This window comes from Hyla sarda, chromosome 4 (assembly GCF_029499605.1).
Source record: "Hyla sarda isolate aHylSar1 chromosome 4, aHylSar1.hap1, whole genome shotgun sequence".
In the NCBI taxonomy this organism is placed as follows: Eukaryota; Metazoa; Chordata; class Amphibia; order Anura; family Hylidae; genus Hyla; species Hyla sarda.
The window spans coordinates 339,225,011-339,242,785 of record NC_079192.1 but is presented as its reverse complement, the minus strand read 5'-3'; the positions used below and the strand labels follow the sequence as shown (position 1 = coordinate 339,242,785).

At 40.5% G+C, this 17,775-nt stretch overlaps 1 protein-coding gene across 2 annotated transcripts in view; it reads left to right on the top strand.

Moving 5' to 3' along the window:
• The window catches only part of SLIT3 (slit guidance ligand 3), a 574,817-nt gene that overhangs the window by 367,621 nt on the left and 189,421 nt on the right, over positions 1 to 17,775 (top strand). For both annotated transcript variants that reach the window (XM_056516502.1, XM_056516503.1), the window contains one exon: positions 12,884 to 12,955. In XM_056516502.1, coding sequence (XP_056372477.1) covers positions 12,884 to 12,955 — 72 coding nt within the window. The remainder of the gene's footprint in view (positions 1 to 12,883; positions 12,956 to 17,775) is intronic.

Here is a 17,775-nt window from a genome sequence, read left to right as displayed (position 1 = left end):
CGCAAAAAAAAAAAAAACATCATATGAGTCTGTAGGTGCAAAGTTGAAAGGGTTATGATTTTTAAAAGGTCAGGAGGAAAAAACTAAATTGCAAAAACGGAAAAAACCCTGAGTCTTTAACGGGGTACTCCCACCCTAGACATCTTATCTCTGGGGACCCCCGCAATATTGCATGCGGCACCCACCTGTTTCTTGTCCGGAAGCGCTGGAGAGTCTGGGTCGTGACCACGGGAACGGAAGTCTGTGACGACAGGACTCCGCCCCTGTGTGACGTCAAGCCCTGTCCCCTCAATGCAAGTCAAATGCAATATTGCGGGGTTCCCCAGCGGCGGGACCCCCGCGATCAGACATCTTATCCCCTATTCTTTGGATAGGGGATAAGATGTCTAGGGTGTTAAGTGGTTCAAAAAATATGACATTGATCGCAGTTAAATTCTTAATTGTTATGGCTTGGGACAACATATAAATGTCCTTCATTCCAGGGTAAAAAAAATTTCAAGCTACTGACTGGTAGTTTTGATAACGTTTTATGTATAGAGGGGCCATCTACTCCCCTGTCTCGGCACAATCTCTGAGCTGTATGGACGGAGTCTGTTTACAGATGCTCATCCATTCTACGAGATTGTGTACTCACAGTTAGATGTGGTTGTGTAAAGAAGTGTACAATGTCCATTCAGCCCTGAGACAGATACCTCGTCCCCAAGTTTCGGCACATTCCGAATCCCTTTGAGAGGCCAAGTGAAAGAAACCAAGACATTTTCTTAAGGCTGTAGACACATACATGCATTTATGTTTTTTACATGTAACTTTCCTTATCACAATTGGCTCTAATGTTTAATACTTTTCCAGTAAAAAATATGACTTCTATCATGTCTGTCTATTGTTTCTCTTGGGCCTGAAGCCCAGAAGAATAACAGATGGTTATCGGTCAAAAGAGTAACTAGGGAAACCAGGAAAGCTGCCCAAATTGCTATGGAGACAGCCATATATCTGTTCACTGTTCTATTGCTCATTACATCAGCTTGCTCTGTCATGAAAAGGAGCTCTGAAATGTTTGCAGCATACAAAGAAGTAATGTGTCATTTCTGTCTCCACAAATACCGTACTGTATATATCCATATTATGTCTAACAAAGCCACTATAGAAAAGAAAGAAAATACTCATGTTGTCATGATGTTTGTCAAAATAAAAAGGCGGTGCATTACACGTAGTAGAAATGTGCCGGTAATGCCAGACACCGCCTTATTACTGAACAAGATGTAAAATGTCCAGGTGGCTGACAGCGACAATGTTAACTTCCATGGATAATTGTGTTCCTGGAAAGTGTGCAACTGAATAGAAAGAATTTTAGGATGCAATAGTCTGGTGACATAGAGTGGTCCCTCAACATACGATGGTAATCCGTTCCAAATGGAACAGCCGTTGGCTGTCCGGGCATGCTGGGAGTTGTAGTTTTGCAACATCTGGAGATCCGCAGGTTGAAGACCACTGGTATTGGAGGTTATACTCACGTGTCCCCGCCGCTCCGGACCGTCACCGCTCGTCACCGCTGCGATGGATGTCGCCTTCCATCGCTGTCGCCGCGTCCCCGTGGTGTCCCCGACGCTCCGGCAAGGCCTCTGCTTCCCCGGCATCCTCGCTCTCCGTCGCCGCCATCACGTCGTTACGCACGCCGCTCCTATTGGATGACGGGACGGCGTGCGCAGCGACGTGATGACGACGATGGAGAGCGCCGACGATGCAGGGGATCCTGAAGAGGACGCGCCAGAGCCCCGAGGACAGGTAAGTGATCGTCAGCGGACCACGCAGGGCACTGTAAACGGCTATCCGGTGGCAGCTGAAGCAGTCTGCACTGCCGGATAGCCGTTTATGCGACGGCCCCGACATACAAAAGCATCGTATGTTGATGCTGCCTTCAACATGCGATGGCCTCTGAGAGGCCATCGTATGTTGAAATGATTGTATGTCGGGGCCATCGCAGGTCGGAGGGGGGTCACTGTATAATGTCCAGTCTCAGGATACAGGATGACATGAATGATGTAGCATAGGGTTGTCTTTGAATAGCTATTTATCTTTATCAATTATACCCAGTGCCAGCTTTTACTCCGGCTGATTCCGATGAGTCATACACAAGTGCAGAAACGCGCTGTCCGTGAAAACTGGCCCCTGGAGGTCAGATGGCACAGGGCATGCAGCTGTTTAGCATTACATGTAAAAGAGACATTTATAGGGAAAAGAAAAATTAGGGGTTATAATAAGTAAACAGGGAAAAGTAAAACAATGATTGCAAGACAGAGGTCGGAGCAACACCTGGACCAGTGTAGCAGTTATACAAAGGAGAAGAGAGTTTATTTCATGTGGGAATGGTTTCCTGTCTAGGTTCATTGCCTCTCCCGGATGTGTGCTAATGAATTAGACTGGGTTCACACCTGCGTTAGAGACTCCATTGGGTTCCTCAGTCACATGTTCCATTTGGCCGACAGAATGATGGACGTTATGCCCGAAACCCAATGGACAGCACCAAATTATTTGTGTCTGATGTGCAAGGGATCTTCTGCTCCATTTTCCAATTTTTATTATGGTTTTTCTCCAGTGATGAAGCAGAACAGTGGGAAATGCAGTACAGGTGTGAACATGGCTTTAGGGGCAAAACAGATGTTGAAATGGCACCTGTACCTATTTAAAAAAAAAAAAAAAAAGATATTTGATGAATGTGTCCAGCATTATATTTTCTAGGAAACACGGCTGTGAGCACTGAGATTATAGGAGATTCACTACCATTCACCTTTTATTTCTTTAACTTATTATGCTTTGCAATAATATACATTTAGTTACACTATTATTCCGATTATGAGGAGATTCATATGGAGGACTAGTGAAAGTTGTATCATCACTCTTTAAATTGTATCAGGAAATCTTCAAGCAAACAAACCTCAGAATGTTTTCACACCATCATAACACATTTAAATCATGACATGCTTTCTTTTCATCTGCGAATGAAATGGACAAATTTTTAGCCGATTAGTTTTCTGCAACAATTGTTATTAGGCAGCAAAGTCCTGTAGAAGTAGAAGAGACAAACAGTGATATTGCCATGTGTTGTGTTTGCACGGTTAATATATTTTAAATTATTGAGTCCATATAGAGCGGGGGTCTCAAACTAAAATTTTCTGGGGGCCACTGGAGGTAGCAGCTGGGTGAGGCTGGGCTGCATGCATCCCTTACATATAATGCCCCCATCATGCGCCCCTCATCATCCACCAGCAACACCCCCCACCAGCAGTAGCACCCCCATCCTCCACGAGCAACCGACCCCCATCCCCCCTACCCTGTGTGGTAGCGGCATGAGCTGACGGATGATGGGGGTGATACTTCTGGGGGTTCCCCACATTAGGTAGGCAGCAGGTTCCCTACATTAGGTAGGCAGCAGGTTCCCCACATTAGGTAGGCAGCAGGTTACCCACATTAGGTAGTAGCAGTTTCCCCACATTAGGTAGAAGCAGTTTCCCCACATTAGGTAGAAGCAGGTTCCCCACATTAGGTAGAAGGAGGTTCCCCACATTAGGAAGTAGCAGGTTCCCCACATAAGGTAGTAGCAGGTTCCCCACATTAGGTAGTAGCAGGTTCCCCACATTAGGTAGTAGCAGGTTCCCCACATTAGGTAGTAGCAGGTTCCCCACATTAGGTAGAAGCAGGTTCCCCACATTAGGTAGTAGCAGGTTCCCCACATTAGATAGTAGCAGGTGCCCCACATTAGGTAGCATTGTTGTTTCCCCCCCTCCGCCCCCCGACTCACACCCACACATGCACACACACATAGACACACTTACCTGTCCTGCGCTGCGCTGCGCTTCTCCTCTCCTCTCCGGCGGCGGCCTGACGAGTGACGTCAATGACGTCCTCTGCGAAGGGACGTCACATGCGCGACGTCCCTCATCAGACTCGGGCCGGCCAACCGGAGACGTGGAGGAGGGCAGGGTAAGTGAAGCCTTCCAGCATTTAGCGCTGCTTGCCCGAAGCAGGGCTAAATGCCTGGAAGAAGTTACCAGCACGGCGCCCGGAACTGCATGTCCCAGCCGTTGGGCAATACAAATTACACATATTTGGTGCGGGCCACAAACTCTTTCGTTCTGCAGGCCGCAAATGGCCTGCGGGCCGGGAGTTTGAGACCCCTGATCTAGAGCAAAGCAAGTCGGCACTGCCCCGCACTCACATGGAAATCCAATAATTCCTTTTGCTGCACTCATATATTCACAGACAAACTGCTATATCTGGGGAGCTCAATCCATAAACATGTCCAATATATGAAATAAAGAGGTAAGATGGCACTCACTTGTCAGGAGTAAAGTCCTTTATTAAAACAATCAGGTTGCAACCTTACTGTTTTAATAAAGGACTTTACTGCTGACAAGTGACTGCCATCTTATATTTATCCATCATATATTGTAGGTTAATCAAAGGAAAAATGCTTGTAACATTGGACTAAAACTAAAATGTATTGAATGTCATCTTGGGCCTAGGATGATGGTGTTTGCATTCTGTACAAGCAATCCCTAGGTTTAGATTGTGCTATAGATATGTATGAATGAGCACCACTCATCACCAAGGAATACAATAAAATAGAACTTGCACTGTACTTTATATCCAAAATAAATAAGCGCAAGCACAAGACTGTAACAAAGAAAAGGTCACTGCAATTGGGATTTTCAGTTGGACCAAGAAAGATGAAATAGTGCTTTAGAACATGGATTACCTGGACTGACCAGAACTGAACTTTATTCATGAGTCAGCCATCATAAAAGCTAGACGGATTTTTATTTTACACCGAATGGTTTGTGTTGAATTCTATTAATGTCAGTGCATTACAGTTATTATTAGTGCTTTAAGCTTATATAGCCTAAAAACTATATAAACTGGTGTCTATATACTGGACTTGTCTGTCCTGAGCTACGGGAAGACCGATCTCAACACGTATGTCATCCTGGGTCCAAGATGACATTCAATACATTTTAGTTTTGGTCAAATGTTACAAGCATTTTCCTTTGAATAACCTACAATATATGAAAAAAGAGGTAATATGGCACTCACTTGTCAGCAGTAAAGTCCTTTATTAAAACAGTAAAATAATGTCCTTTATTTTCCATATAATCTCTAAATGTATTTGCAGTAAGAATGATTTACATCAAATAATTTAGGCACTCCTATGGAAACTGCCTTAGTCTTACATATAGGGTCATTTAAAAAAGACTCACGGAGAGGGGCCTCCACCCAACTACTTATCCAATGACTGCTAGGTTGGGAAATCATAGTAATATACTTTATAGATTAGCAACATGGCAGTAACAGGAATTGCCTCCTTCCAGACTGTGTACTCTGGGTTATTAACCCCTTAAGGACCAAGCTCATTTTCCCCTTAAGGAGACAGTCCAATTTTATTTTAGCGTTTTCGTTTTTTCCTCCTCACCTTCTAAAATCCATAACTCCTTTATATTTCCATCTACAGACCCATATAAGGGCTTGTTTTTTGCGTGACCAATTGTACTTTGTAATGATACCTCTGATTTTACCATAAAATGTACGACGAACCCCCAAAAATATTTTTTAGGGAGAAAATTTATATGAAAACCACAATTTTGCACATTTTGTAGGGTTTCGTTTTCACACTGTACAATTTATGGTAAAAATGACATGTGTTCTTTATTCTGTGGGTCAATACGATTAAAATGATACCCATCGCTAGATACTGTTATACTTTTGTACCGTTTAAAAAAAAATCTAAAACTTTTTGTACAAAATCAGTAATCTAAAATCGCCCTATTTTGACCACCTATAACTTTTTCATTTTTTCATATATAGGGCGGTATGAGAGATAATTTTTTGCGCCGTCTTCTGTACGTTTTATCGATACCACATTTGCATATATAAAACTTTTATATAATTTTTTCTAAATTTATTTGGAAAAAAAATGTGACAAAAAAGCAGCATTTTAGGACTTTATAAAAAAATGTTTACGTTTACGCCGTTCACCGTACGGGATCATTAACATTATATTTTGATAGTTCGGACATTTATTCACGCGGCAATACCATATATGTTTATAAAAAAGTTTTACGCTTTTTGGGGGTAAAATGGGAAAAACTGACAATTTTCATTTTTATTGGGGGAGGGGATTTTTCACTTTTTTTCAACTTTTTATTTTTAAATTTTTCAACTTTTTTTTTACACTTTTTATGTCCCCAAAGAGGACTATCTATAGCAATCATTTAATTGCTAATACTGTTCAGTGCTATGCATAGGACATAGCACTGATCAGTATTATCGGCTATCTCCTGCTCTGGTCTGCTCGATCTCAGACCAGAGCAAGAGACGCTGGGAGATGGGCAGAGGCAGGTGAGGGGACCTCCGTCCGCCATTACAGATAATCAGATCGCCACGGCAGCGCTGCGGGCGATCCGATCATCTATTTTAACTTGTCCATTGCCGCATTTGCGGTGATCTGTACTGATCACGGCATCTGAGGGGTTAATGGCGGACATCCGAGTGATCGCGGACATCCGCATGATCGCGGATGTCAGCCATTACCGGCAGGTCCTCGGCTGCTGATAGCAGCCGGAAGCTGCCATGTATGACGCGAGCACTGCTCCGATGCTCGCGGTCATACACAGGATGTAAGTAAATGTACGTCCTGGTGAGCGAAGTACCGCTAAACCAGGACGTACATTTGCGTCCGTGGTCGTTAAGTGGTTAAAATCTTTGCTGTCCTTTACATTTCTAAATGTTTCCTTACTTTGTAATAAATGAAAGTTTATCAATAAACCTAACTGCCAAATGTGCCCCATAATAATGTATAACATAATAATCAAAACAAGTGGGGTGAAGAGCTTAGCTAAGTGCTTCTTTCTTTGACACTCTCCTTGCTGTAGGAGGCAGATTATATAGAAGGCCTGTTTTCTGGCACAAGTTGATCTTTTTGAGTTTTGTCTCGAATGCACCTTTAGAGTAGGGTAAGACATACAACATTCACAGTGTATTACTTAGGTTTCCCCAAATTTTCCACTTTCCTTACATTTTGCTTTTTTTTTTTTACACATTATCTGATCTGTAGGGTTTTCCTCAGCTGAAATTCACCACATTTTCCGTGGAAACCTTAGTAAATGTATGTTGGGTTTTTATGAAAATGTTGGGAGCACGCCCCTTTTCTGTGACCACACCCCATTTCACTGATAGCCACGCCCCTTTTCCAGGTTTTCTTAGTAAAATGGAGAGTTAGTCGGGTTTTTATGAATTCTGGCGCAAATTCAGGCGCAGACAGAATTTCTGGCGCGATGCGCCAGAATCTGGCGCACGACCCAACAAGACATGTCAGAAAATGCTATACGTGCGACCCCCACACTTAAACATTACTTGTGTATTTGTTGTGATGAAATGTGATATAGGCAAATGTTACCATTCTGTCCTTATTTTTGTATATGTATTATGTACACTTTAGAATAAATTCATAAAAATTTACCTTAATCATGGCAGAGTATATAAAGTTTATAATCATAGTCACAATAATGTTGGTCCTACAGTTCCTTTAATCTTAAAATTCTGCTGTGTACTATAATTCTAAAGTATATTTTTGTCCATTTGATATCACAGTCCCTGGAATGGGAATATATCAGGATCTGTGGAGAAGGCAAGAGTAAAATCTAGTTAACCTTTCCCCACCTAATTACACCCCAAGCATCTTTTCTATTTCGTGTGCCTTTCCAAAACTTAGATTCTATTAGTCATAGCCTACCTGACACTTATTTCAGTGTAGCACATTTGCACTCGGTTCATTTTGTGTCTTTTGGGGGTAGTTTGTACATTTATTGTCACTGTTAAGTTGACGTTACCATATTTTACCCATTCAGTAGCAGGTGCATACTTGGGTAAGTAGCTTGTTTTAGAAGAATTAGATTTAGAAAAAAAACTCCTGGTACAGCTGATGTCAAATGTCAGAGCACGATGAAAAGGACAAAGGGAAATCTCTCTTAAGTGAATTGGAGGGCAGTATGAATTATTTTAATTTGCTTAGGGAAGAATGGCTTTAAAGGACAAGAAAAGGACAGTTTCCAAAAACAAAAGATGCGGCCTAAATGTGGATTTTCATATTTTAGTGATACATTTATTTTTCTTTGCACATATAAAGAAGAATGAACTATTTGGGGTTTAAGATACAAAACAGTTTTTTTGTATGCCCGTTTTTTTTGTTTTTGTTTTTTTTTAGAATACTTTTTCTCACAATCTGTTCACAATCAGGGCTAGGTTTATTCCTATTTAATAATTTTAGATTTTAAAGGGGCACTCCACCCCTAGACATCTTATCCCCTATCCAAAGTATAGGGGATAAGATGTCTGTTCACGGGAGGTCCAGCCCATGGGATCTGCAGGACGATGCCTTGGTGTTCTGAACATTTGGTGTTCAGAACGTTAGGTTTGGGTGCCCATGGTCATGACGTCACACCACCCCCTTCCATTTATGTCTCCCATAAACATGAATGGAGAGGGTGCAGCATTATTCCATGACCATGGCCACCCTAGCGGCCGGACCCCCCCCCCCCCCCTCAATCAGACCATCCTTTGTATAGGGGATAAGATGTCTAGGGGTGGAGTACCCCTTTAATGTTTTTCCTCTTCCAAAGGGCTTTTCTGTTATTTACCTTATTAGAACCTACATTTCCTGTCAAAAATGATGGACTTACCATGAATGTTTCACCTTGTAACAAATTGACAAATCACAGATATGACACAAAACGTCATCGGCAGGAGAATTGCCAGTTAAAACTGTGAAAAAGATTGAAATCCAAAATGGAATATGGCAAAAAATTTTGGCTTTTCCTAATCAGCTGTGGGCTAAATTTTATGAAAGTAGAAAACAAATTGGAAAAGCTATGAATGGAAAACTTACAGGTATGTCAAGGAAGCTGTGAAAGCCTCAAAATGGAACACTCCAAATAATATCTTAAAAGTAAAAAAAAAAAGGTTGTTTTGTAGAAAGGCAGATCTTTGGGTAACCGCTTATCCCACAGCTTGTTCATTGTAAACCAACTCCAATGGATGGCAAGTGTTGCAACTACAATCATAAAACACTAGCATTCCACAACAAGTATCTCATATGGTCAAAACAGGTAGTCAGTCACCTTAATTGTGATAGTATGTGGTGTATTTAATAGAATGTGTGGCACACGGTCTGAAATATATGGAATGTATCACCAGAAAATGACAAGTGTAAATCACATTTACCAGACAACATCCTCCTAAAAGAGAGAGTCTTTTTTTATTTATTTTTTTGGGGGGGGGGGGGGGGGGGGGATATTTTCCATTGAGTCTTCAGGGTGCTTCATTGTTGTAACTTAAAGCCACCACTACACAAGGTTCAAAGCCAAGTTTTCATACACTATGATGATATCTGGAGCCATTGCTATGCTAAACAGCTGATCGATAGGGGTTTTGGGTCAGTATCCTTCTGATCAGCTATTGATGTCCTTTCATGTGTATTATTACAATTATTATTGATAAATTATTTTCCCTGGAAACCACTTTAACTACAGGACTGACTTAAAGGGGTGCTCCAGTGGAAAACATTTTTTTTAAATCAACTGGTGCCAGAAAGTTATACAGATTTGTAAATGACTTCTATATAAAAATCTTAATCCTTCCCAGACTTATAAGCTGCTGTATACTACAGAGGAAGTTCTTTTTGATTTTTTTTTCTGTCCAATCACAGTGCTCTCTGCTGACACCTCTGTCCATGTCAGGAACTGTCCAGAGCAGGATAGGTTTGCTATAGGGATTTGCTCCTACTCTGGACAGTTCCTGACATGGACAGAGGTGTCAGCAGAGAGCATTGTGGTCAGACAGAAAAGAAATTCAAAAAGAAAAGAACTTCCTCTGTAGCATACAGCAGCTGATAAGTACTGGAAGGATTACGATTTTTAAATAGAAGTAATTTACAAATCTGTATATTTTTATGGCACCAGTTGATTCCATTGGAGTACCCTTTTAATGTATTATAGTTAAGTATTTAGTTGACATACTTAGAATAATATATTGTTGTCTGCACTCTACATGTCGCTCAGGTGCAGTACTTAGTGTTTTGTACATAATTCAACAACAATTTGAGGGACACATATTTAACTATGATTTTAGTATATTTTGTTTTATATGACAAAATAACCGTTATCAGTGCGACTCACCTTTATCTATGATGGCAGTAGAATGGTGTTTATAACATTATGGGTAATGTTTGCTCTACGATTTTTTACATTTTATGAATAGCTTTTGTCATGTGATCATTACACCAACTAATATCCGTTTATGTTGGTTGGTGTTTGCCATGATTAAAGGGGTACTCCGGTGGAAAACTTTTTTTTTTTTTAAATGAACTGGTGCCAGAAAGTGAAACACATTTGTAAATTGCTTCTATTAAAAAATCTTAATCCTTTTGGTACTTTTTAGCAGCTGTATGCTACAGAGGAAATTCTTTACTTTTTGAATTTCTTTTTTGTGTTGTCCACAGTGCTCTCTGCTGACACCTCTGTCTGTGTAAGGAACTGACCAGAGCAGCATAGGTTTGCTATGGGGATTTTCTCCTGCTCAGGACAGTTCCTGATACGGACATCAGGTGTCAGCAGAGAGCACTGTGGACAAGACAAAAAATAAATAAAAAAAATAAAGATTTTCCTCTGTAGCAAACAGCTGCTAAAAAGTACTGAAAGGATTAAGATTTTTCAATAGAAGTAATTTACAAATCTGTTCAACTTTCTGGCACCAGTTCATAAAAAAATAAAAAAAAAGTTTTCCACTGGAGTACCCCTTTCAGTAGTAATAGTAGAAGCTATGAGTAAGAGCATTCAAGCTCAAAACTTTTCAAACATTTACCCTTAATCCTTATTTTTACATTTAAACTTTTTTGTGAATCTGGAGATACGTTTGATATGTTTAATTGTCTAGGTGCTAGTTTTAATGCCTGGTTCCAATGCTATTCCTATAGATAGGGTATACATTTTTTTTAATACTTTATAGCTCCTTTAAGGGAACAATAGTACTTAGGTTCCCACATGTAACAGTTATTTATCCATTAACCTAATCTGTCTAATATGTATGGCCATCTATAGTTTAATATTGGATGCTGGACAATAGCAGAAGGTGTGTCCACCAAAGCAGGGTAAGAAAAAGACTCTCCAAAAATAATTTGTAGCACCCATGGATATTTTTTAAACACATCACTCCTTCCTTTATAGGAGAAAAATTAATGGTGAATGCTCACATGAAGGCTTAGAAGAAGCTCAATGCCCAGACATTAACTACCTGAAACAATAAGTGTTAAATGTTTCCATCACACTTGTATCTAAATACCAATTTGAATAAAGTCATAAATGTTTTGCTGTAAAATAAATGTTCTCAAAGGATTATCTAGTTAATATAAGGCTCGGTTCATAGCATGTGTGAGCCTTCTGTCAGAAGCATACATTTCTATATTCCCCAACATGTACCTCCAAGATAAGGCTTTGTCCAATGCCTCTGTGTAGCCATACAGTGTTGTTTATAGGCCAACATATGTGCATTATCTTTCTGTAAAGAAAAAGAATAGTACTTATGCAGTTAAAATAGGCATACAAAAGCATAGCAGCCTTTTGGCCTCATTCAGGAGATAGGTTGCCTATAGATATATTTAGCTTATGCACCTAAAGCTTTCCAGGCATAAACACAAAACATACCAAAATAATGAAATGTGAACTGAATTTAAGGGAATAGAAATCGGTTCTGAACATGTGCAATGGACTCAGTTCCTCCCCATAGTTGGTGATGCCTACCAAGGTCATTCATGGTAAACTGGGCACAAAACTTTTTACAGACTGTGGGAGAATGTTAATGCTGACATAGTTTTATAGTAAATTAATATCTATTGCCCATTGAATTGACAATACTACATATATTGGTACCAGTTGTAAATAAGGCTAATTCGGCTATACAGTAAATCTATACTTCTAACTCTTCCAACAGTTTGTTTAGTATAATATACATCATGAGTTTCTTTTTCATTAGTGTAAGTGCACACTGGCTTTTAGATGGTGCACATAATATGTCAATGAAGCCGCTTTAGTATGGAAATGACTCCTGATTTCTAGCTTTCCATGTGTGTATTTCCATAATGGTGAGCCTGTTGCAGCAGTCAATGCTGCTTAAACCAAATCCACTTCAGGATATTCCCTTCAATGATGATTCAAAAGAACTGACTTCCCAGATGGGACCGAGAACAATTCACGGAGGCTCTGAACCACCACAGACATGTGGTGCTTAGAATAATAAAAGATTGTAAAATTAGATTAGTTGAGTCTAATTTGGTATTGGTCTATTCCCCAGACACCGGTGCAGCTCTTGTGCAGATAAAGGCTGAAATTTACTACTGTGTCAGGACAGAGGACTGCAACTTCCAGTAAAGAGGGGGGGTGGAAGGGATTGTGGGAGGTCGCTGAGGGCAGAAAAGTGACCTCACATGATTTACGGGCCTTTAGCTTAATGAAATTGTTTCAGTGACATGATGGTAAAAGCCTGTAATGGATTGGATGCCATAATGTAATGAAATTACTCCCTTCTGCCTTTAAAAAAAAATGTTGAATTAATATTTACTGAGACCTGACAGACTTCGGTGTGTTCTAGTGTGTGCAGCTCTTTCAGACAGCCCGTATCTAGAGAGAGAGCAGCACTCTACAAATGAGTCTCCTCCTGGGTGACGAGCATAGACTGCAAAGGGGGTGGAGGGACACCTTAGTGACAAGAAAGCCTGGACCCTGGTTCTCTAAGGCAGCTTTGTTACCCAGCAATCCTTTTGACTTTTCCTTCCTTTCTACAGGCAACTGGACAACAACCAGATCAGCTGCATTGAAGATGGAGCCTTTCGAGCCCTGCGTGACTTGGAGATTCTGTGAGTTGACTTCTTCTGATTTCTTGTCTTGTCTGTATGTATGTGTGTTCACATCCTTTCATGCTGCAGTGCTAAGAGAGAGCGAGAAAGAAAGAGAGAGGGAAAACCTGCCCGTGTTCCTCCTTTCTGTTCCCTGCTGAAAGTGTTTCAACCAGTGAAAGTGAATTTTCTCACCTCCCACAAAGTGGGGTTACTGCTAATGAAGCCACAATAGAGGATTTCTCTTCAGATGCTCTCATTGAGCCTTTACTATGGTACATCGAGACGCTAGGATGAGCTGATGCCTTTGAGCAGCACATGTAATGCAGATAACCTTTACTCAGGTCCCTGAATGAGTTAATAGGTCCATCATTTTTGTCACATCTCACAATTTTTGGCACACAATTCCATATGTCGCACAGAATAGCACATGGGAAATGTTCCAGTGTGAGGTTTAACCACAATACATGTGTTCTTGTGTGTAAGACCAGTGCAACACATAACAGCGTGCATGCATTCCCACTACAAGAACCTTCTATGCCATTCAATTGGATGGACATTTATTCATTCTGTACTGCAGTAATACACATTTGTCTCATCCATCCATAAGGTTTATTGTGTAACCTTTTCACTTAATTTGCCATCCAGAAAATAACACCTTTTTTTTTTTTTTTTTTTTAAATCCCCCCCGTGGGAAATCAAAAAATCTATTTGTTACACTATGTGCGACTCCAAGTATTTTGGCATTTATTCTGTGTTTATGTACATGATGTACGTGGGCATGTGCAAGATCCCAATGGGTAGTGAACTCTATAGTACAAATGAACTGGCAAGGCCTCACTGAGACACGTGAAGAGGTTACACAGAGGCCATGATGCCAAGCATGTGGCACAGAGATATATTGTCATTGACTATATGAGTAGATACAGAAATACATTTATCTAGATTAGTTTACACCAAATATGCACTGCATGTAGAAAGTACTTATTATTATCTTATGGAAACCTTTTTTCTTTATGCTATATTTTTATTGTTGTTGTTTATTTTATATTACTATGATACCTAATGACGGTAAGCAAGCATTCATGTTCCTCACCAAGGGTTAATATTTTTAGTGCCAGCTTGCAGGCATGGGTTCTTTAAAACAAGACACTGTCTATAAGTATCCTATACTAGTGCTGTGGTACATTTTATATGCATATAGCTTTACAAAAATCTACACCATATGCTATAATAGACTTGCAAACTGTTTTACTATCATTGTCAGATACTGAATCTAATGTTGATAATACGAGTCGGGTAGAAATAAAATGCACTTTACCACTGGAGTGTGACAGTATAATCATAATTGCAATAAAGGAACACAGGCATTGCTGTAACACATCAGGCTGTTTTCCTATGAAAAAAAAGCGTAAAAATAAACATTTAACATATCCTTGCAGAGAAAAATCAACTGCAAGTCTTAGAAAATTCAAAGCAGGCGGATTGCCAATACAATTTCTAGTATAGACATGTGGTAATAAAACCATTGATCGAAGTAGTTGAATGCTGGATAGTAGGCTGTCATAGCATGGTGAAATTAAAGGGGTTATCCAGGAATAGAAAAACAGAGCTTATTTCTTTCAAAAATAGCGCCACACCTGTCCTCAGGTTGTGTGTGAAATTACAACTTGGCTCCATTCACTTTAATAAAACTGTGCTGAGAACAGGTCTGGTCCGGGGTTTAAAAGAAATTAGCTCTTTTTTCTATTCCTGGATAACCCCTTTATACATGGAGGTGGCATGTGTGGCATACCCTCTGATTCTGGATACAATGGAAATCCAAAGAGATACAACATACTAACACTATTAAGAATCTGCAAGGAAACGAACACTGGTTATTAATATAGAAGAAAAAGGGGAGAATGAAGCAAAAATGAAACTAAAATATATTTAAAAAAAACACAAACTAGAAAAATCACTGAAAAAAGGCCTATGTGGAGGTGGTGGTGAGTTGGTTTTAGTTATTTCTGATCAAGGGAAATCAATACTTCAATAAAAATCTATAAAAATGAATTATACATGCATTTTTTTCTCGAATAATGATCTAGATGGTAATCTAACCATGAAGTCCTAGAATCAGAATATACTCTTTAGGATGGATGGACATTCATGTAATGTGTCCAATTGTTACCCTAAAGAATTCTTTGCAGATGTTTTGCTGCAGTTGATTTCCAGGCCAACCTTGTCCAAGTATGTATTTTAATTGATATTTAAATAATGTATTCAGCAAGGCCTTAGTGCTGACTATATAGTAGAAACCAACCCTGCTCCTATTATGATTGTTGTTATTCCTATACTCACTTGTGTTGGTCCATTTTACCTAGAGATGTTCGTGTTTTGACCTTTCTTGGATACGATTACATTTATTGGAGATCATTCTTTATCAGGCTTACTAAAGCATTGTATTACAGCAGCGGTTCCCAATCAGTGGCCTCCAGCTGTTGCAAAAACTACAACTCCCTTCGGCTGTTTGGGCATGCTGAGTGTTTAGTTAGGCAAAAGCTGAAGGCACACTGGTTGGGCAACACTGCATTACTGTTACATAGCATTAGGTTATTTCTGGTTTGTGAAAGGAAAAAAAGAATAAAAAGGTATTTTAAAAGAGGAAAAAGCAGTTCATTACCTTGACTCCCTGCATGACTGTATATGTAGTTGACATTTAGGCCTTAAGCACATACACACGGTGTGGCTCCATGCTATTTCTGAGCTTAACAGGAGCCACTAGATTTCTTTGCCTCCAATGGATAAGACCTCATTGCCTCATTGGGTCCATATTATTGAGATATTTAAATATAATATAAATAATCTAATGCTATAGTCTTTGAGTGCTGAGCCATTGAGTCCGCACACACGATGGGAGTGCAGAGCCATAGAGTCCGCACACATGATGGGGGTGCAGAGCCATAGAGTCCGCACGCACGATGGGAGTGCAGAGCCATAGAGTCCGCACACATGATGGGGGTGCAGAGCCATAGAGTCTGCACGCACGATGGGAGTGCAGAGCCATAGAGTCCGCACGCATGATGGGAGTGCGGAGCCATAGAATCTGCATGCCTGTCTAAAGCATCCATGCATAGGGCCCAACCATGTACTCAAGGCCTTATGGCAGAATATATCAGTTCAGAATATATCTAAGTAATAGTGATATACAGATGTAACAGGACAAACGAGGGTTGAGTCAAATCTGCACATGATGGGAGTGCGGAGCCATAGAGTCCGCACACATGATGGGAGTGCGGAGCCATAGAGTCCGCACACATGATGGGAGTGCAGAGACATAGAGTCTGCATGCACGATGGGAGTAAAGAGCCATAGAGTCTGCATGCACGATGGGAGTAAAGAGCCATAGAGTCTGCACGCACGATGGGAGTGCAGAGCCATAGAGTCCGCACACATGATGGGAGTGCGGAGCCATAGAGTCCGCACGCACGATGGGAGTGCAGAGCCATAGAGTCCGCACACATGATCGGGGTGCAGAGCCATAGAGTCCGTACGCACGATGGGAGTGCAGAGCCATAGTGTCCGCACGCATGATGGGAGTGCGGAGCCATAGAATCTGCGTGCCTCTCTAAAGCATCCATGCATACGGCCCAACCATGTACTCAAGGCCTTATGGCAGAATATATCAGTTCAGAATATATCTAAGTAATAGTGATATACAGATGTAACAGGACAAACGAGGGTTTAGTCAAATCTGCAGAGCTGAATTATTCATGTGGTCATTGTGCCTTAGCCCCATATTTCATTTGTGGTTTTCCATAACAACCCAGCTACCACAGTGAACAAAAAGTATATAACACATAACACATATTGAGGTATGTGCAATGTGTATGGCCTATAATAATATTTACCTGTATAGTGCCAATAGTATCCACAGCGCTTTACAATTTTGAGGGTATAAAAAAAGACAAGTATCACTAAATATTCATGCAGAAAGAGTGAGGGTCCTGCTCGCGAGAGCTTTCAGACTATGAGGAATGGGGTGCAGAGAGTTTAAGGGGAGGCTACTTAATATGGTACTTTTGATGTCTCCAGGACCAAAAGGTCTCAAAAAGGGGGCAAAGTGTTAGTAGGAGAGACGATTAAGGGAATGTTATAGGCCTGCTTGAAGAGAAGACATTCAAAACGGTGGATGTTGGGTATAAGTTTGGGGTAGCGCATCATGGAGACTGGATTGAGAGGTTCAAATTATAGAAGATACTACTCATACAACTGTAGATACTTTACACGTGGCTGGTGCTTCCAGAAACAGGTTTGGGGTGTGCTAGAATATGAATGCATAAAAGCTTAACCATTGAAGGCCCAATTCTGTGAGGGTGACTACAGTTATCCTCAATATTCCTCAGCTTTCCAAGTTACAATCACTGGGTTTCAGACAGCTGACATATAGAGTTTTTTATGGGATCTTTTGTTCCTGTGTTTGTTTCCCAAGCTTACAAAAAAAATTCAAAACATCCTCCAAGGTCAAGAAGTCAGAAATAGGTTTGTTTTGACCCTTTAAAGCCATTATTTTGGTAGTCCCGAAAGACTATCACAGGTGATTATAGTGATCATAGCACAAGCAATGTAGAAACTGCTAAAGCTGCAATGTAAGGCCATACTACATCCCCAACATGTCAACTTACTGGATCCTTGTGACTGCCACTAATATACCATGCAATAATTTAATTCCCCATAGCAAACCTTATAACTTTACATCCTTGTTATGGAGATTTTGATAATCCACCTTCATAGAGAGGCCCGCTCCATATTGCTATAGTATCCATCATTACATCTAGCATTAATATTTCATGGCCTCT